Source organism: Hyperolius riggenbachi, chromosome 5, assembly GCF_040937935.1.
Source record: "Hyperolius riggenbachi isolate aHypRig1 chromosome 5, aHypRig1.pri, whole genome shotgun sequence".
Lineage (NCBI taxonomy): Eukaryota > Metazoa > Chordata > Amphibia > Anura > Hyperoliidae > Hyperolius > Hyperolius riggenbachi.
In genome coordinates, this window is record NC_090650.1 from 27,739,635 (window position 1) to 27,761,861 (window position 22,227).

The following is a 22,227-nucleotide window of genomic DNA, read 5'->3' on the forward strand; positions in this document are numbered from 1 at the left end:
TGACCTTCTAGACCAGGGGTGTCAAACTCAAATACAAAGGGAGCGGAAATTGAACACTGGGACCTAGTCGTGGCCAACCACAATGTCTAGTGGCCACGCCTATCCCTTAGAGTTTGACATGCATGTTCTAGACCAGGTATGTCAAACCGGTCCTACGAGGGCCAAGAACCTTACACATTTTTGATACAGCTCAAATAAATTGATTGGTTTGAATCAGGAAAGGTGTGGTCCATCAGGTAGAACACATTACTTTCTTTCTCAGTCCATCCTAAACACTGGCATGGATCTGGCCCTCCAGGCCTGGAGTTCGACACGTGTTCTAGACATACCCTGTTGCCCATAATTTCTGTCCTGCTAGCCCTGACCCATTCACCAATCATTCCTGCATTGTTAGATGTGCCCTGCTCCTCTATCTTTCTTGCCCTGCTACCGTAGACTTGCTGTAGAACAAAAAGAACAAAGAAGAGGGAGGAGCGCTCCGTAGTGTGTTACCTTTTAATGATTAAAAACAATGCGCATACAAGTTTGCACTTACTAGAAACAAAAGTGTAGCAGGCGTATCACATGGGCTAAATCGCCCTAACATCTGCAACCGACTCGGAGACCTTGGGAACAGCTGTGGCCAGTAACCGTCCTGGTCCAGAGGATGTTATGGACCTTAGCTGTCCGACGTGTGCTGGATGGCATCACGACGCGTTTCGGCGTATCCACGCCTTCGTCAGGTGAACCATCCAGCACGCACACGACGCTGAAATAGAGGCAGTAATAAGGCATGACAGGAGGCTTATTACTGCCTCTATTTAAGCGTTGTGTGCGTGCTGGATGGTTCACCTGACGAAGGCGTGGATACGCCGAAACGCGTCGTGATGCCATCCAGCACACGTTGAGCACCACGTCGGACACCTATGGTCCATAACATCCTCTGGACCAGGACGGTTACTGGCCACAGCTGTTCCCAAGGTCTCCGAGTCGGTTGCAGATGTTAGGGCGATTTAGCCCATGTGATACGCCTGCTACACTTTTGTTTCTAGTAAGTGCAAACTTGTATGCGCATTGTTTTTTATTCATTAAAAGGTAACACACTACGGAGCGCTCCTCCCTCTTCTTTGTTCTTTTTGTTCTACACCAAGTCTAGCTGTGCAACCCAGCTTGGAGGAGCGGCTAGAGTGATAACCTGTTGTTCGCCTGGCGGATCGTGCAGCGCAAGATTGCCCATCCTTTGCTTTTCTTACCATAGACTTGCTCCAGTCTCCCATCTTTCTTGCCTTACGAAATCGCCCCAGTCACCCATTATCCTTTCCCATCACACATACCCCTGGTATCCATCATTACTACCCTGGTAGACCTGGCCCATCACCCATCATTCCTGCCCTGCTAGTTCATCCATCACTCCAGTCATGTTAAAGCTTTCTTGATCACTGTTCTGCTAAACCTACCAGTCAACCATAATTTCTGAGCTACTACAGCCATCTCAGTCATCCATCGCAATGTCCCTACCAGACCTGCTGTGGTCACCAATCATTCTTAGACCTGCCCTGATTACCCCGCTACTTCTTACCCTGCTAGAGATACACCAGTTCCCTTATAGTTTCTACCCTGCTAGATCTTCCCAGGCACCCATCCTCATCCGTGATTCCTGAACGACTAGACCTGCCTCCAATCCACCTACTAGATCTACCTCTGTCCCTCACCATTCCTGGCCTGGCAGACCTGCCCCGGTCATCCATCACTTCTGCCTTGATAGACCTCCTTCAGTCACCAATCATTTTTGAGACATGTTGACAGCAGCTCAATCACAAAGGCCTCAATTCACTAAGCTTATCTCCTGTCTTTAATAACTCTTCTAGAGTTATCACCATGGTGAGGAGGCATGTCGTATTCAGGAAACATTTTACCTCAGGCAAACCTAAAGTTAACTCTTCTGTCTTTAAGTTAACTCTTCAATCCTTAAAATAACTCCAGAGTTAAAGACAGGCTGTTTCTTAACTGCGTGTGAAAATAACTACAGAGGAGGTAAATTAACTACAGAGAAGGTAAATTAAGGAATGAAGAGATAAGATAACACTCTCACTGTGTGGAGGTAAGTTTTCTCTTGCCTTATTATCTCCAGCATGATCTTAGTGAATTGAGGCCAAAGTCTGAGGACCCTTTCACACTAGAGCAAATTCCTTGCGTTGCTTTACCCGTTTTTACCGCTGAGTAACGCTAAAGTATACACGTCAAACTCCGGCCCGTGGGCCAAATTTGGCCCTCAGGGCCATTAAATTTAGCCCTCAAGTGGTTTCCTCCCTTTGCATTATATTTGGCCCACTCTACACCACCAGGGAAGCCATATTGGAGGTGAAGCCCTAGAACACCAGGGAAGCCATATGGGGGAGGTAGGGGGGAAGCACTAAACACTAGGGAACTATATAGGGGAGAGTGAGGGCCTCTAGACAGCAGGGAGTTCTCTGTTTAGGGGTTGGAGGGGGGCCATAAGACACCAGGGAACCTTATAGGGGAGGAAGGTGGCCAGTAGACATTGAGCCCGCGACTTGGTCCCAGGGTACAATTTCAGCCCACTTTGTATTTGAGTTTGACACCCCTGTGCTAAAGCAATGAAAGTCTATGGGGCCAGTGTTCTCCCCAGAAATGTTTTCTAGCCGGGTGGTATGAAAAAGTAGCCGGGTGGGGCGAGATGAGAGAATGCAGGGCAGGTGCTTCTCTGCACAATTCTGCTTACAGCAGAGGAGGAGGTGAGCTGATAACAGCCGGGTGCTCACCAAAACTAGCCGGGTGGAGCACCCAGCTAAAAGAGCCTGAGGAGAATACTGGGGGCATTTCATAACGGATGTGGTGCGATGCGCTGGAAGTATCGCATCTGATGCGAGCGCATCAGCATGTTATGGGTCAACACCCATGGCGATGTGTGCTGATCGGAACGCGTTCCCGTTGTGCAGAATTAGTATGTCGGCCACAGGAAGAGAGCGCTGTGTCTGTCCGCAGTGGGCTTTTTTTCAGTGTTTTTAGAGTGTTTTCCAGCGATTTTCTGCGTGTGCGCTTGTTTTTTTGTGGGCGTTTATGTAAGCACTTTTGCAGACGCTTCTGTCTTTTGTTCTGGAAAAAAAAACAATAAATACAATGTATTTTTTTTTTTAAATGCTCTCGCAATTGCTTGCCAAGGCTATTTTGTGAGCGTTATGCGTTTTTCCTATACCTTCCACTGAGGCAAATCGCCTAAAAAATGGCTCAAGCACCTCTTATCAAAGTGGATCGCAAACTAACCACTCTAAAACTGAACTGAACTCTCTCATAGAAAATCATTGCACGAGCGCTTTAAACGTAACAAAAACGCCTATAATGTGATTCAAGGCCTAAATGAGTATCAGTTTTTTGTTTGTTTTTTTTCGCTTCAGATTCCTTTTTAAAGCGGTATCGTCACCATAAAAATCAAATTTCAACAGCAACTGGTCTGAGTGTATTAAGTGATAAAGATGCTAAGCATGCATTCAAAACTTTCAAAACTTTTTCTGTTGTTATGATTTGGAGTTATCACATACTTAAGGAACACTGGCCCTTTAGTAGTCGTGCCAAAGAATTGCATGCTGGGGGTTCTTTTTATCTATAATCTATTCCTCCTCTTCCCTTTATTTCCCTGCCAGCTGCTTATCTGAAACCTAATCCCCTACTGACTTGTGTTTACAAGCAAGGCTGAGGCGACTCAGCGATTGGAGGAGGCAAGAAAAAAAAGTAAAGGGCAGAAATGACATCACGAGTTAGCCTTAACTGTGGGCAAAAGACATGGCCCCCACCAGGAACAGAATTCTCGTCATTTACGATATAACATTCACTGAAATCAAAATGTGGACAGTATAATACATGTGTTATGTAAGTAGATCAAGTATTTATCTACTTATATATGTGTTTTTTTCCCTGGCATAGTATGGCTGATCCTACTGCTTTAATGCTTCAGCTTTTTAGACACTTGTGGGCATCTAGCTTTGTGGCAGCATCTTGGGGAGATCCCTTCATTGCTTCAGCATGACAAGCCTGACAACGTACAAGGCCAAGTCCTCAGAGAACTGGTTTACTGAGTCTGATGTGGAAGAACCTGATTTGCCGATGCCAGCCCAGAGCCTAGACCTGGACCCTATTCAAGTCACCGGGATAACTGGGACATCCTACCTGATGTCAATAATGATCCTTCCCCCAACATCAGAGGATCCTTCTGATGATTCATCCAGCAGCGTCAATGTCTCACCTTATACTGCAATATGTTAATAGGAGCCTGAACTCTTGCACACGACAGAAGGAAAACAGAGAAAAAAGCACTCTGTGTGTATTCAAAAAATTTTGCCTAATTCCACCTCATCTTTGTCTAATCATAAGTTGTAATTTGATCCCGCAGCTGTGTCAGCTGACTGCCACAGCAGAGAGGCTAATTTGAAAGCACAGGAAGTTAACAATAAGGGCCCGTTTCCTAGCACGGAAACTGGGCCGAATCTGCAGTTTCCCCGCAGGCAAATCGCGCAGGAAAAGTCTGCTATAGGACACAATGGCGCCGCCGGCCGAATTGCTTACCTTAGCGATTTGGCCGACATTGCCATCAGTTTCCACGCGGGAGGCTGCGAATCCCATTGCCGTGCATGGCATGGCTTATGGGATTCATCAGCGTTCCCGCAGACCAGGAAGTGCCGCCGCGCATCTCGCAGCCGTGCGACGCACTAGTGGAAACGGGCCCTAAGTCTGCTTCCAAGAAAGCAGGAAGTAGATACACTGCAGATTTATTGCAGGATTTAAATCTGCTGTAATAAAGAAATGTTCGGGTCCGCTTTAAAGCCCCCTGTAGCCTTATGGCCCCTGGGCACTCGCTGCGCTGCATTTGCGTTTCTGCAGCGTTTTAAAAAATGCTTTTCCATTTACTTGAATGAAGACTGCGGTAACATTTTGCAGCGATTTTACCCCGAATCTCATGGAATTTCTCAAAATGCAACGGAAACGCTGCAGATATGAAAGCACAGCGCAGCTAATGTGCAAGGGCCCTTAAAGAGGAACTCCAGTGAATATAATGCAATAAAAAAGTGCTTCATTTTTACAACAATTATGTATAAATGATTTATTCAATGTTTGCCCATTGTAAAATCTTTCCTCTGTCTGATTTATATTCTGACATTTACCACATGGTGACATTTTTACTGCTGGCAGGTTATGCCACTGGAAGGAGATGCTGCTAGCTTTTTTGGGCAGTTGGGAACAGCCGTTAACAGCTGTTATTTCCCACAATGCAACAAGGCTCCCATAGCGTGATGTCAGCACCATGGTCCTGACATCACACTGTGGGAGGGGTTTCACCACAATATCAGCCATACAGCGCCCCCTGATGATCCGTTTGTGAAAAGGAAAAGATTTCTCATGGGAAAGGAGATATCAGCTACATGTGCGGCCAGCCAACCAGATTACTGGGAGTGATATCAAAAGATTGGAGCAGCCAGAGAGCGTGGCGAGGGAGCCCAGCACCACTCATGGGGCTGGAGGAAGCCCCAGGTAAGTATAACTCCGGCATGGGCAAACTCGGCCCTCCAGCTGTTACGGAACTACAAGTCCCACAATGCATTGCAGGAGTCTGACAGCCACAGTCATGACACATAAAGGCAAATGCATTGTGGCACTTGTAGTTCCGTAACAGCTGGAGGGCCCAGTTTGCCCTTGCCTGGTGTAACTACACAATTTAAGAACATATTACCGGTAGGTTTCCTTTAAGCCCCGTACACACGTTAGATAAAACTTGTCCGAGAGTCTTGTGTGTGTACAGCAGCCTTTGACCCTTCTCGGTAGCTCAGCCATCAATTGTTTCAAAAGACTTAAACTCAACCTGTCCATTTTGAAGCTGCATACATTTGTATCAACTCAGCACTATCAGCAACTCACTAAATTCCCATGCTGCTGCCATTAGGCTTTCCCTGCACTACAGAGCAGCTTGTCCAGACAGGGCCAACTTCCCCAGCACAGAAGAAAGCAGCTGTACTGTTGTCTGCTTACCTGCTACCTCGACAGAGGACCTGGTTTTGGCAATGGTATAAACAAGGCGGTTCTAGCTACAGTAGGGCCTCTGGACACAAGTAACCTGGGGGCTTCCCTGGCACCCACCACCATCCCCCCCCAGTATAGAAGTCAGAGGTGCCCCTAAAGACCCACCGTTACGATACGGAGGCAGGAATGACAGGCAGACACCTCCTCCGAGTTCCAGGACCTGGAAGGCTTGCCTGACTTCTGCCTGACACTAGAGCCCAAACAGAAAAGCAGGAAGTGCAGAGCAGCAACACTAAAGAGAAGGCAAACAGACGTGCAATGCCTGGTACTTATAGGGGGCGAGTATGTGTCTGTCGCCACTAGAGCTGTGGAGTCGGAGTAATTTTGGGTACCTGGAGTCGGGGGTTTTATAAACTGAGGAGTCGGAGTCAAATGTTTTTTGTACCAAATCCACAGCCCTGGTAGGTATTAGACTAAGAAGTCGGAGTCGAGGAGTTGGAGCCATTTTTGGGTACCCAGAATCGGTGCTTTCATAAACTGAGGAGTCGGATGAATTTTTTGTAAACCTCCCCAGCCGTGGTCGCCACAGCCTCTGTAACGCTGCCGGGGGAGGGAGAGAATTTAGTGGGGTGGTGGCAGACACTTGGTGGCCCCTATGGATGTTGGGGCCCTGGGGCGTTTGCCTACTTTGCCACATATGGAGGCACCAGCCCTGGGTATAAAGCCCTATTGTTTGCTTCAGAACGCTGCGTTCTGGCCCCACTCGATCATTCCTCCCCCGCCTTTTCTCCAAGCATTCTAAGTGCTGATAAGGCAGAACTACAGGCCAGGCATCACTTGGGATTCCCAACTGTGTCACTGCTAAAATTAGCGATGACACCTGCAAGGAGTGAGGTCACTGAGAGGGGGCGGGGCATGTTAGTCTAGCATATCTCACCTTTCTAATTACTCTGCACCACAACACAAAAGAAATATGTTTATTAGGTGACTAAATTAACCATCTAAAGGTGGCCATACACTTAAGCTAGCCATACACTGGCCCGATTTGCAGCCGTTTCGACAGCAGATTCGATCACTGGGATCGAATCTGCTGCCAATGGTTCGCGCTACACGCCGAATTTCGATCCATTTCGTCCGATCCCGTCGATCGCTCTGTGCGGAAAATTACCATCAATCGCCCGCGGGCAGGGAGCGCGTCGCTAGCGGCGTTCGAGTGCCCGACGACCGACGCAATAGAGCGGCAATACATTACCTGCTCCGCCGGCGCGACTGCCCCCGGTCACCGCTGCTCCGTCTCCGCTCTGGTCTCCGGCATGCTTCAGTTCCTCCTGCCCGGCAGGAAGTTTAAACAGTAGAGGGCGCTCTACTGTTTAAACTTCCTGCCGGGCAGGAAGAAGTAAAGCATGCCGGACCTGGAGACCAGAGCGGAGACGGAGCATCGGTGACCTGGGGCAGTCACGCCGGCGGAGCAGGTAATGTATGCGGCGGGGGAGGGGAGCGGTGGCAGCAGCCCCACACCACAACAGAGTGTAATCGGTTTCATGCTGAAATCGGTTCACAATCTGTTTGCAGTAAAGGCAGCCATACGATCCCTCTCTGATCAGATTCGATCAGAGAGGGATCTATCTGTTGGTCGAATCTGATGGCAAATCAACCAGTGTATGGCTACATGCTTTATAGATTTGTAGCAGATTCGATCATCGGATAGATTCTTGTCAGGTCGAATCTGACAGGAATCTATCTGATATGTGCCACACACTAGGAACAGATTTCCAATAGATTTCAGTATGAAATCTATTGAAAATCCATCGAAATGCATTATTCGATCCAATGCAACCCTATGGGCCATCGATCTTCTGCCAGCAGCTGATCGACCTTGATTTTCCGTACAGATAAATCAACTAAATTGATCGATGTCCGACAGAAATGGATCGATCATGCTGCCTGCTGCATAGATTTCTAGCTGATTGGATCAGAGCAGTTGAATCGGCCGTATATCGATGGCAGAAATCGACCAGTGTATGGGTACCTTAAAGTAAATGGGAACTGTCGGCTTTAAAAAAAAAAAAAGTCAGATGCTTACCTAAGGAGAGGGCAGGCTCTGGGTCCTATAGAGCCCTCCCTCTCCCGATGCCCATTCCAGCGCTGGCTCCCCGTAGCAGTATTCACCAATTTGGTCAAATCCAGCTGTCTACGCCGACGAAGGGAGGCTTCAGGAAGTCTTCGGGAGCCCAAGTGTTCCCATTGACTGGCCGCTCAATACTATCGCGTAATTGCGCGTGCGCAGTGTGGAGCCACCTGTCTTCAGGAGGACTCGGCTCCCGAAGTCCCCTGCGGCAGGGGGGAATCGAATGGCAAAGGAAGCGCTGCACGGAGGGCACCTGGAGAGGGAAGGCTCTATAGGACCCACAGCCTTCCCTCTCCTTGGGTACGTATCTGACCTGTTCCCGCGCAGCCACTCACCGATGCTCCGGCCCCGCCTCCGGTTCACTTCTGGAATTTCAGACTTTAAAGTCAGAAAACCCCTGTGCCTGCGTTGCCGTGTCCTCGCTCCCGCTGATGTCACCAGGAGCGTACTGTGTAGTCGCAGACCATACTGGGCCTGCGCAGTATGCTCCTGGTGCCATCAGCAGGAGCAAGGACACGGCAACGCAGGCGCAGTAGTTTTCAGACTTTAAAGTCTGAAATTCCAGAAGTGAACCGGAGGCCGTGCCAGAGCATCGGTGAGTGGCTGCGCGGGCACAGGATGTCTGTGGGGGACCATTAGAAGCCCCGGGTAAGTTCAACTCATTTTCCCCCGACCCCCTACAGTGTCCCTTTAAGGACCGAGCTAATTGAAATCTACGCTGTTTTGGTGGTCACCTGGCTGGCAGGGCGTAGATTTCAATTAGCATCCGCCGTTTCCATTGCTCCCGTCGATCTCGCTGCTTAATCCCCGCCGTCTCCCGCCGCAGCTCACTTGCTCTGCCTGTCTCTGACGGCAGAGTCATGTGAGCGGGTCAGGAGCCGATTTTATTGGCTCCTGGCCCTGTCTATCAATGTAAGCAACTCCCAATGGCCTACATTGATAGACAGGGTCAGCAGCCAATGAAAGCGGCTCCTGACCGGCTCACAGGAACTTTGCCGTCATAAAAGATAGAAGACCGAGAGCCCAATATAGTGTAGTATGTATTAATAGGGGGTGGGATGTATTATGAAATGCAAGTAATATACTCACAAACCAGGGTTGCCTCCAAAGCAACCACTGTTCAGGCAGGTGGGGAGAACAAGCCTGTCCCCACTCAGGATTAAGACGTCGCTCTCCGTGGATAGAGGGAATGTGTAGGGTAGATCACCCTTCCACCAAGGGTGGACTTCTGGATGTGTAAAGGTGTACAGAGGCGCCGAAAGGATAAAAATATATATAAAGTTTAAAATTGTTCTGGTTGCGGTGGTGGACCAATCAACCATAAACAGACAACAAAGCTGTCGATTTTCAAAACATATATACAGTTTATTCAATTGCTCCCAGTGGAGAGTCGCAACGCGTTTCGCGGGCAAGGACCCGCTTCTTCAGGCAATAAAGGGCAGGAGCAATACACAGCGAGTAGTCTAGACGATGCTTGGCACCTCTGTCACAGAGGTGCCAAGCATCGTCTAGACCCTAGGTTCTCAACGTGTGGTACGCATACCCCAGGGGGTACTCCTGATGGTTGCAGGGGGTACTCGGACTTGATATACTTAACCAAGATGAACAAATTTAGAGTTTTAGAAAATGATAAATCTTATTTAAACAACACCAAATTAGTATTTTAGCTAATTAAAAGCAATAGTAAATGCTTGGAAATAGTTTAGAACCAATTATCATGTACTATGATTAAATATCTATTTGTCAAGGGGTACATGTGATAATGTTTACTATGCTAGGGGGTACTTGGTGAGTACAGGGTTTTAAAAGGGGTACATACCAATAAAATGTTGAGAAACACTGGTCTAGACTACTCGCTGTGTATTGCTCCTGCCCTTTATTGCCTGAAGAAGCGGGTCCTTGCCCGCGAAACGCGTTGCGACTCTCCACTGGGAGCAATTGAATAAACTGTATATATGTTTTGAAAATCGACAGCTTTGTTGTCTGTTTATGGTTGATTGGTCCACCACCGCAACCAGAACAATTTTAAACTTTTTATATATTTTTATCCTTTCGGCGCCTCTGTACACCTTTACACATCTGCCGTCATAGAGACGGCAGAGTGTGTGGCCCAAATTCCCGACGTGCAGCGGTGACGGCGGTTGTGGCGGGTATGTGCGGTGATAAGTCGGTATTCCGTCGGGATTCCTCCGTTCCTGTACCAGCGGTCTCTGGTCCTTAAGGGGGCAGAGACCGCTGGTATTTAAGTGGTTAAGGACTGCTTTACACGGAATGTGTTGCGAGGAGCCTTTAGCGCAACTGATGTGCAGAGCAGGTGAAGGAAATATCCATGTTCCCACCAACTATCGCACCACCTCTAAAAAAGGGGTCTATTTTTTAGACCAGCAGCTTGATTCAGCACTCGTTAAAAACAATTAAAGGCGCTATGCACACTACGCTCGCTCCTTGCAGCATTGCGTGCCTTCCCTAGCAACGCACGCTGCTTTAAATACCGGCTGCTGCTGTGAAGTAACATGACCGTGATACTTCACTAGTGCGGCTGCTGCTATATTAACATAGTAACTACAGATTATACATGGTTTCCAGATCATCGCACTGTTATCTTTCTTCGCACTTCTCAGAGCTATACAACTTTTTTGTTATTGCAGTTTGGTCGTATTTTACTATTAGTTTACATTGCCCAGGCATGTGTAGATGAGTAATCTGTTCATCATCACTAACCAATCAGCTTCTGCTTTGCATGGTAAAAGTCCCACCCCTTTCCCCCCTCCAAACCTGATTTACAGCAGTGAGAACGTTCCTCAAAGCAGAGAGTCTGTTTATAGGTTTGCTTTAATGTAGCGATTTTGTCAGCTTCTTAGCAAGGTGAGACGCCGGGGGAGGTGTTGCTGGCTTTGCTGTCTGCCCATGTCCTCATCTTACAGGAGGATAACATGTCTGCATTACTGATCTGAAACATGGAAATCTCCTCTCAGCTTCTAAAGTCTATGGGCCGATTTCCGGCCTTTTCAACCTGCGTTAGATAAATATGAGTTTATATGCGATTTTAAAGGGGACCTGAACTCGGAACTACCTCTCTGCTCTAAAAGATAAGCAACAACATATTAAATTTTAAACCAAAAACATGTCTTTGTTACAGCTGATGCAAATCCTGCAATAACTCTGCAGTCTATTTCCTGCTTTCTTGGAAACACATATTGTTAACATCCTGTGCTTTCAAATGAGCTTATCTGCTGTGACAGTCAGGTGACACAGGGGAGAAATCAAATTACATCCTGTGATTAGTCACAGATGGGGGGGGGGGGGATTAGACCCCGCAAGCAAGAAAAGTGGTTGCCTAGACTCGGCAACCCATACTTGTAAGTAACATTTCTTCCTTTGAACCAAGTTGTTGAAATAACGGTAATACACGATTGGGGCTCTCGTTTTTCTCCTTTTGTCTCCACATGCAGCTAATCTTATCAGATCTGACAATAATGTCAGAAACACCTGATCTGCTGCATGCTTGTTCAGGGGCTATGGCTAAGGCTGGTTTCACAGTGGGACGTTACAGGCGCACGTTAGAGCAGCCTGTAACGCAGCCCACCGCACAGTAATGAAAAATCAATGGGGCTGTTCACAGTGCGGAAGTTGCGTTACATTGTAACGCTGCGTCACAAGACAACGTACTGCATGCAGTACTTTGGACGCGGCTGAGCCGCGTTAGACTGCTTGCACATGCTCAGTAATGTTGGGGAGGAGCGGAGAGCGGCCAGGCACATGGCTAATTAATATGCACAGCACGTTATGACGTGCAGTGTTTACTTCCTGGAGCAGTCGCTCTGTGCGGCGATTGGCCCGGCGGGACCACGTGATGCCGCATGCGCACAAGAGTGCGCATCACGGCATCACTGACGCCAGAGTGAGCTGCACAACGCGGCTCACTCTGACGTCCAGATCCAGCACCACCAGGCGTTGAGTTAGGGGGACGTTATGCGACCTTAACGCCCCCTCTAACGCAACGTCCTGGTGTGAAATTAGCCTAAAAGTATTAGAGGCAAAGGATCAGCAGGACAGCCAGGTAACTGGTATTGCTTAAAAGGAAATAAATATATCAGCCTCCACATCACCCTCACCTTGGGTTCACTTTAAGATCCAACTGAGCCAATAATTGAAACTGTATACAAGTCAAAATAAATTAGAGTCATATTATTGACCATCTTGAGTGTTAAAGAGGCACTTAAAGAGGAACTCCAGTGAAAATAATGTAATAAAAAAGTGCTTCATTCTTACAATAATTATGTATAAATGATATAGTCAGTGTTTGCCCATTGTAAAATCTTTTAAATCCCTGATTTACATTCTGACATTTATCACATGGCGACATTTTTACTGCTGGCAGGTGATGTCACTGGAAAAAGCTGCTGCTTGCTTTTTTGGCAATTGTAAACAGCTATTTCCCACAATGTAATAAGGTTCACAGACAGAAAACTGATGGTCCTCAGAGTTTCCTGTGGGAGGGGTTTCACCACAATATCAGCCATACAGCGCCCCCTGATGGTCCGTCTGTGAAAAGGAAACGATTTCTCATGGGAAAGGAGGTGTCAGCTACTGATTGGGATGAAGTTAAATTCTTGGTCACAGTTTCTCTTTAAATGACATATAGTAGAATGCAGTCAGTTATTCAGGATACCCACTACCGGTCATTTGCGTGCTGCTATAGGCTGTAATGAGAATTATTTTGATTATTTGTGACTCGTTTTGGTGTTGACGATAGTCAAAGCTTAAAGTAACAATAATAATTAAAAAAAAAAAAAAAAGGTAATTTGTCTGCCGGTGCCCAAATAATGTATCTCTCCCCCCCCCCCCCCCCCCCATCCCCAGTTGCGACAACTCGGAGAGGGAACAGCAGGAGTTTGCCTGCAACAGGGTGAGCAGACTTTTGGCTTCACCCTGCACCGAAATTTGCCTGCAGCCATTTCGAATGTATGTCTTCCTATAGCTATATATAGCTGCATATTGTACTGTAACCCTGTCCCTCCCAGTGATGCTTGACCTAGGCTAATTAGATACACAGAATTCTCCTCCCAGAGCTTTCTGGGAAACCAAGTATATTTTCTACCAATTTTGGAATTCTCAGAAACAAACATTACTCAGAGCTGCACCTGACAGGACTAAAGATGTTGTGGTCTGTAATAAATAAATCTGCGTGGCTAGTTACGCACTTTCTGGTGCCCAGATACCGTTTGTACACTGCTAACTGTCGGGATTGCTTTTTTTTTTTTCTTTTCTTTTTTTTTAACGATGCTGGTCACACGTGTACAGAGCTTTAAAGGGACTCCGAGCACCTCTCATGGGCATGCTTTTAAGCCAGACGACTTCCAACAAAGTCGTGCTATGACCCCTCTGGAGGAGCCTCTTGCAATGGCCATGCGTGTCACTTTCTCTTCCTGCTTCATTCAGTGATGCACTTCTCTAACAGAGAAGACAGGGGTGACCCGGAAGTTATAGCATAGCCAAGATGGCAGCCGTGATTTTTAAATTGAAATCGAATGAAAACTATTTGGTGTAGAACAGCGATTCATGCATCAAATGAACGAGGAAAGCACAAGCTACAGAAAGGTATGCATGTTTAAGTACTTTGCAGTACTGGTCGGAGTCTTAAAGGCATACCCATGAGAGGTGCTCGGAGTCCCTTTGCCCATTCCTGTGATTCACTCCAATATAAGGCAACAATTAAAAAAAAAGGCGGTCTGACAAGAAGTGAAAGGACACCACAGCTGCGTAGACATGCTATACTATACTCTGCCGAGTTTGTTTAAAGGACAACTGAAGCAAGAGGGATATGGAAGCTGCCATATTTATTTCCTTTTAAAGAGAAACTCCGACCAATAATTGAACTTTATCCCAATAAGTAGCTAATACCCCCTTTTACATGAGAAATCTATTCCTTTTCACAAACAGACCATATGGGGGCGCTGTGTGGCTGATATTGTGGCGAAACCCCTCCAAACAAAGAAATTCTGAGTACGTACTCTTGGCAGTTTCCTGTGTGTGAACCTTGCTGCATTGTGGGAAATAGCTGTTTACAGCTGTTTCCAACTGCCAAAAAAACATGCAGCAGCTACATCACCTACCAACAGTAAAAATGTCACCATGTAATAAATGTCAGAATATAAATCAGGGATTTAAAAGATTTTACAATGGGCAAACACTGACTAAATCATTTATACATAATTATTGTAAAAATGAAGTACTTTTTTTTTATTACATTATTTTCCGTGGAGTTCCTCTTTAAGCAATACCAGTTGCCTGGCAGTCCTGCTCATCCTCTGCCTCTAATACTTTTAACCATAGGCCCTGAACAAGCATGGAGCAGATCGGGTGTTATTTGACATTATTGTCTGATCTGACAAGATTAGCTGCATGCTTGTTTCTGGTGTTATTCAGACACTACTGCAGCTAAACAGACCAGCAGGGCTGCCAGGCAACTGGTATTGTTTAAAGGGGAACTTCAGCCTAAACAAACATACTGCTATTAAGTTACAGTAGTTTTGTTAATTAAAATAGATAGGTAATATAATCTCTTACCCACCCTGTTTTAAAATAACAGGCAAATGTTTGTGATTTCATGGGAGCAGCCACATTTATCATGAGGGAAGCCATCTTTTTGTTTGAAATGAGGTGACAGGGAGCATGAGACACAGTTCCAACTGTTCTGTGTCCTGATCACCTCTCCCAGCTGCGACCTAGGCTTTAAATCTCAAATTCAAAATTAAAAAAAAACAAAAACAGAAATCCCATCATGCTTTGCACAGCATCAAGGGAAAAATGCCCGGGCAGTTTTCTTCTGTGCAGCTAAAAATGAGGCTTGGGTAAGAAAAACAAAGTTCTGATGCTGCAAAACTGTTAAAGAAACACCAAGCCTTTTCAGTGCTGCTGAGTAGATTTTTAGTCTGGAGGTTAACTTTAACAGGAAATAAATATGGCAGCATCCATATTCTTCTTACTTCAGTTTTCCTTTAAAGTTCCAGAACATTGGATCTTAAAACAACAGCGACCCCATGGTGCACTGTTACCATTTTACCTACCGGAAGCCACACTGTCTATTGTGGTGCGGCCGTTTTCACTTCCCCATAGAAGCAGAAGCTTTGCAAGGCATTTGTACAGTGCTTGTACCTGAACTGTCACTTCAGGATCGAGTCCTGAATCTTTCAGCTGACAACCATTGTGCGTGTGTATGCCCCTAACTCAGCAATACGGTCTCAGGTTTGTGACCCAGAGACAAACTTTATTAGAATACCCACTTTTATGTGGTCATACGAGTTCACTTTTCTCATTGAGAACTTGAAGAAATCCCGGTTGTGTACAAGACAGGTCGAGTTCTCTTCCTGCACATGTCTGTACACAAGGCCACCCTGTCTGCATGGAGGACCAGCAACTGTCTGTTTGCATTGAGGCTGTCATTTGCGAATTCTCACTGTGATTACAGGAGATGCTGGGCTTTTGCTAAGATCGGAAAACATAAATATGTCCATATATTGCTGGATTTTCGGCATCGGTATCCAGTAATTTGTCAGATATATCGATGCTGCAACCTGGCCGCTCGATTCATCGTTTCAATCTATTTTTTTTTTTTGCTAAAGTCGGTCAAAAGGATCGATCGGCATGACGGCAAATCTCCGCAACTAGGGCTCGATCAGGTGCACGGCAGTAATGGTGTTCAATTTCCTGACAACTGATGTCCACCCATGTCCCAACAAACCCCCACAGGCCCATGGTGAGCGCTGAAGCAGTTGCAGCAACAATTCAAAGAGAAACTGGAGGATGTGAGGTTCATGCCAGCATGACAGGTGAGCACCTGTCATTCCAAATCCCCTCCCTTCTCCGGTGTTCTTTGGAATGGTCTCCGCAAGCACCTGTACCAAGTGACACCGGATCATGTACGGACGTCATTACTTGTACCGGTGTCACAGGTGCTCGGGGTGACGATTTTAAAAACACACCAGTCACCACAGGCGAGGATTTGCACTGGTGTGACAGGTGAGCTTTAAAGAGAACCCGAGGCCTCCGTAAGCTTCCACCAATCGGAAGAAAATCTGCGACCAAGGAAGCAAGCCTTAGCTTCCGATTAGAGGAAGCTTAAGGAGTCGGGCAATGAGGGGACACAGGCGGGGGAAGAGAAGCTGATTGAGAAATGAGGTAAATAGCAGGCTAAGCGTCAAGCAGATTGTCGCTAGCCTGGCGCTATTTTGCAAGAGGAAAAGCAGAGCCCAGGGAGGGAGGGGGGCTGGAGGCGCCGGCAGTACAAGGACACCGAGGCATGTCATTGTGCACAGAACATGCCTCTGTGTCCTATTCAGATTTAAAAAATCCGCCTCGGGTTCTCTTAAACATTTGCCATTGAAGTGGGGGACACACACAAGCACTTGGGGGGTGGCCCGGCAGCTTTTTATGGTGATTTTCAATAGATTTCATGCTAAAATCTATTGGAAAACGCTGTGCAGTGTGTGGGCAGGTACATCCCTCTCTGGTCTCAAAAAGTTAGGATATCCTCTATAATAAAACCCCTGTGTCCCTGCGTGTGCTGTCTCTGTGTAGCTGGTTCCGTGCCGTTTGCTACTGCGCATGTGCGCAGCACAGACCCAGCTACACAGAGACAGGAGGACGGGGACGGGGCCAGGGAGCCGAGCGGGCGGCGTATGAGCGGGCGGCCGGGTGTGCGGACAGCGGAGGGAGGTGCAGGCACGGCAAGAAACACAGACCTAGCGCCCATTTTTAAACGGGCTTAGGTTTGCTAGTGTTATATAAAGTATTTGTTGTTAGATTAGAAGGTTTGCGGCTCTCACCTGAGTCATATCAGGATGTAGTGATGATTGGTAAAATGTTGGTAAGCTAGACTTCGTGCTATTGCAGCCGCATGCAGCTATCACAACAAGAACGTGACATAAACACCAGTATATTCTGACAGGAAGTGGTGCACCTGCACAATGGGCAATGTACCTATCATGCTCTTCTGATATAGCTGAGGTGGGGGTTGCAGATGTTTGCCACCTAATAGCAAATCATTTATAAGAAATCCAGGCTAGGTTTGCAGAATTAAGGGGGCCATACATCATTCGATGTGCTACCAGATCGACCATTAGAAAGATCCATATCTGATCGAATCAGAGAGAGGGATCTATTGCCTACCCACACACTGCACAGCGATTTCTAATAATTCCCAGCATGAAATCGTCCTGGTGCCATCACCCATGTGTATTTGTGTCCCCCCCATGCATGTGTGCAGAGTTGAAGGCTCGTCTGTATTGATGTCACTAAATGCACCAGTGTCACATGGTACAGGCGCTCACAATGACACTGAACATCGGAGGAGGCCAAGATTTGCACTTTCAAGCACGGGGCAGGGAATGGAGGGGGAAAATGTCACACATATACACTTGGGGGAGGGGGGACTGGCGAGGTCCGTCAGTCATTGCGATATCGAATGACATCACTGCCACGAATCCAATAGAGCCCTTGCAACCAAGATTTTTCCAACACTAACTATAGATCCTTTTGACCAATTTTGCCCATGTTGCGGTATCGATTCTCCTCCAATTCGATACAATTATCAGATCGAAAGGTCCATCGGTCCGCAAAATTGAGTGATGTATAGGCACCCTCACTTATCTTCTGAAATGTTTTCCAGCCAGAGTAAACCAACCCTAATAATAAAACACTTTAGTGCAGAAGGCAGCCCCCTTACCCCCCAACTTACCTGGAAGCCCTCTGTTTTCTGTGCAGGATACAGCCACCAGAACCGGCTCTGTCCCGCTGCAGCATTGGCCCCGTGGCCCGCTCTCGCCAGTGGCGTACTCCTTCTTGCGGAAAGGACTGGTGAGTAGCCGCCAAAGACTATTCCGGTGTTCTTTATTTTCAGACAGAGGAGGCTCAGCAGTCAGGAGATCCTTTCGGGAGCACGCTGTGTGCAGCGAACAAGAGTCACCATCGCTGCGGCTTCGTAACCTGTCCGCGGCGGGCTCGCTTTCCCTCCTGGCCTCGGACGCACGTCGCAGTCTGAAGCTGAAGCTCTTGCGTAGGGTTGACAGGTTCTTCTTCTGTTCCGGGGTCTTATTGCCAAACACGTTCCAGCGCTGACTACTGAACATAGACGTGCCGCGTAAAAACCCGGAGCTGCGGCTGAACTCGCGTCTAGAGAAGGCCGTCCCCTGCGCTCCGCTCAGACGGTTTATATCCAGGACGCTCATGCTTAGAGGTCGGGATGAACCAGTCCCGTTAAACTTCTGATACTCCTGCGCCAGCGAGGATCCCTGCGCTTCACACTTCCGGCCAGACTTCTGTTTCAAAAAGTCCAAAAGTCCTCCAAGCGAATTTGGGTTTGCATCGGCCTTGGGGCTGGCGACTCCATTCCCTACAGAGCAGAGGCTCTTGGGCCTCCTCTTCTGTTGTTTGGCCGCGTGAATAGCTGCCTGCACGGCCCGGTTGGCTGAAGTCTCGGAGGCATTCTTCACTGGTTGAACAGAAGATTCCATGCTCTCCAGAGGACAGGCATGCCTCAGCTCCACGCTTCTGTACGTTCTCATTGTGCACGCGTTCAAGAGCAAGAGGCATCGCAGGGCTGCCGGGTCAAGGTCATTCCCCCCCTGGCTGGACCTTTCTGATGACCAGAGAGCTTCTGAGGACGGCAGAGAAGATGTGCAAGGCTGAGAAGTGACACAAGTCAGGGAGTGGAGACACACCTCGAGAGAAATCACGGCCTCTCCAGCCTGCTCCTAGCATGTCCTAACACGTATGACAATAACAAGCTGAGCAGGGAGAGGCCAAAAAGATGCAGAATAATGAAACACTCCAAAAATACTCTGCGGAAAAATACACTCTGCAAAGAGGCCCTGTTGTCGCTTCTAAAGGAGACACGTGCCTGCACTGATGACCTCCATCACACGGTCAATATGGAGGAAAATTGTTACGTGTAAGAACACAGTGACAATCAGCCAAGTGTGATGTGCAGGACTAACAGAGAGGAGGGGAGGGGGGCAGCTAAAAAGTAACTCTGCACAGTGCAACAGGCAACAAATCTCACACCCTAGAGTGAAGACAGGTACTTCTCATGCAGCAGCCGCCATAATATGATGCATTCATTTTCCCATGGGCCGCCTCTGCCGCATAGATCGAAAAAAAGGCACATGAAAAATTGAGCACCCAGTAATCCCAATAGTAAAATATCGGTATTTAATACAGAGATTTTACGCTATCTAAACTTAACCTTACGCTCACATAGAACCCTCCAACCCGACGTCAGGCTTAGCCCTAAACTATCCCTCCCCCACACACACACACAAACTTCCTACCTGACGTCTAACCCTAAACCCTCCTTCCACAAACTACCTACCTGACGCCTAACCCAACCCCCCACCCTGAACAAACTACCTACCTGACGCCTAACCTTAAACCCTCCTTCCACAAACTACCTACCTGGCACCTAACCCCCCCCCCCCCCCCCCACCCTGCACAAACTACCTACCTTACGCCTAACCCTATGGTTAGGAGAATTTTTTCAACCCCTCACTGCTGCACAGTGACAGCCTATTTCCTTCACCGGTCTTTCAGAGCTGTAGGTTATGTGCCCGTAAAGGTAAGTGCACACATGCAATAACTAATAACGACTGTTTCAGCCCACGATCGTTTTTGCGTACATCAACCGTCGATTGATATTGCTCAGGCATCGTCAAGGATCTGTCCTGTCGGATCTTTAACAACTTCTAGGAGTGTGTAAGGGGCTAAAAAGTACCAAAAAGCCCTCTTACTAAAATGCAATGCAAAACAGAAATATGCCTTGGGAGACCTCCTATACTCACTCCAACCTGAAAAAACACAAATACCTAGTGTTTTCAGTAAAATTCTCGCCAGCACCGCTACAGCCGTAATAACATTACTGTCTATGGCGGCACCCAAAGCAGTCACAGCCCTGTAACAAGCATGCAGCTAGTGGTGTCACAGTATCTTATCTGCTGCTCATTCTGGGGCAGTTATCCTGATGAGCCATATAAGTGTGTCCTAAATATGGATGCTTGATAACGACAGCGACCGATGACAAGAATACAGGCACTGATAAGTCTGGAAAACACCCTGCGGGGTTAATGTGAACCTGCCTTGAAAAGGGTAATGAGATGTTAATATTGGTATTGATTGATGCTAATTTTATGAAAACCTATGCAGTGGCTAATTGGGCCAACTAAAATTATCAGCTGCTACATTTGATTGGACCAGTTCCAACTACACAAATTTGCATAAAATGGATATAAAATTTGCATGAATTCTAAATAATTAGTATCTGTGCCCTACCTATGCCCATCTGCTTGAGGGCTCTTTTACACAAACAGCTGAAAGCAGCGCACTTTACGGTCAGTGCCGCTCCAGTTTATGCTGCAGGGTGCGTCCTGCACTTGTGGCTACCACTGCATTGCATCCGAGCCGGCGGTACCTGGCCCTGGGCTCTGCATGCAGTGGGGTTCTTACCAGGCAGTAACCAGACCGTGTGTCAACCACTGACACGCTTGTGGTTATGAGTGCTCTCATTCGGTTGCATGGTTGTGCAATCAAAGGATGTGTGAACCCACCAACAATGGACGCTAAGGTGAGATTAGATGCTCCTCTGAGGACAGTCAGTGACATGGGGATCCATTCACACTTGCTGATCGCAAAACGCTAGCGATTTTGCTAGCATTTTGCTCTGGCGTTTTTTGGGGATTAAGGCAAAAAAAAAATCACCATTCACACCTGGCTATTTTTTAGCGATCGCGTTTTACGCTTCTATAGCACTAAAACGCGATTGCCGGGAAATCGCCTGAAAATGGTGCAGGCTACGCGTTTGCGCTTAGCGTTTTTGGGCGGTTTGCGGCAATTAGCGCAAATTGCCCAAATGAGAACGGGCCCAAAGACTTTCATTACCCTGGCGCTTTGAAAAGCGCTAGTGTTTGAGCGACTTGCTGAAATAGCTGGCAAAACGCTCAAGTGTGACTGGGCCCTGACTGTGTACTCTGTAAAGTGCTGCAGAAGATGTCAGTGCTGTATAAATACATAATAATATGGTAGGACATTAAATAATGACTATGGTAGGGATTAGATTGTGAGCTCCTCTGAGGGACAGTTAAGTGACCTGACTATGTACTCTGTAAAGCACTGCAGAAGAGTTTAAATGGAGCAATCGGTGGTTATTGTTCGATACAATCGACTAACCCATTATCATCCGAACCATGGACAATAAATGGAAAATCATTGCTGTCTTTTACCAACAGAGACAACCAAGCAATCTGCACTGTTTAAAAGGACAAAAAAATATGTCAACCTCTATATACCTTTCCTTTTATGTTACTTAAAGGCCAACTGCAGTGAGAGATAGAGAGGCTGACATATTTATTTCCTTTTAAGCAAAATTAGTTGCCTAGCTATCCTGCGGATCCCTCTAGTACTTTAATCTTCTTGGCAGTACTGACGAGCTCAGCTCGTCAATGACCGCCGGAGGGCCCCGCTGGGTCGATTTTGCTCATTTTTTTTTTTAAACACGCAGCTAGCACTTTAGTAGCTGCGTGGGGGATTCGATCGCCGCCGCTACCCGATCCGAAAGAGGGCCCCCCCTCCCGCGCGCAGCCTGGCCAATCAGTGCCAGGCAGTGCTGAGGGGTGGATCGGGACTCCCGATGACGTCACAACGTCGATGACGTCATCACGATCGTCGCCATGGAGACGGGGGAAGCCCTAAAAGAAATCCCGTTCAGAACGGGATTTCCGGACGGGCTTACGTGCTGGCGGCGATCGGACCATACGCGCAGACGCCACAGGGAGGGGGGGGGGGGGGGGGGTAATAGAGTAGCTAGCGCTAGGCTAAAATTCAAAAACTAGTGCTGCACCGCCACCCTGGCGATCTTAATAGAACATTTTGAAAAGATATTTTTGGGTAGGATCCTTTATGTTGTGAAGGATCAAAACACAGTCCTCTTTAAGGGCAGTCCACCTTGCCCACCATCTTAATAGAACGCCAGGGTGGTTAAAGCTAATGTAACCAGGGATTGTTAAAAAAAAAAAAGTCAGATACTCACCTAAGGAGAGGGA

At 47.4% G+C, this 22,227-nt stretch overlaps 1 protein-coding gene across 2 annotated transcripts in view; it reads right to left on the reverse strand.

Moving 5' to 3' along the window:
* The window catches only part of AGAP3 (ArfGAP with GTPase domain, ankyrin repeat and PH domain 3), a 179,265-nt gene that overhangs the window by 97,214 nt on the left and 59,824 nt on the right, over positions 1-22,227 (reverse strand). The window contains exon 1 of one of the 2 annotated variants that reach the window (XM_068235246.1): positions 17,877-18,823. The exons of the other annotated variant lie outside the window; for it this stretch is intronic. Within the exon in view, the coding sequence (XP_068091347.1) occupies positions 17,877-18,702 (826 nt within the window). The 5' untranslated portion in view covers positions 18,703-18,823. Of the gene's footprint in view, positions 1-17,876; positions 18,824-22,227 lie in introns of those variants that run through there. 2 annotated transcript variants of the gene reach the window in all.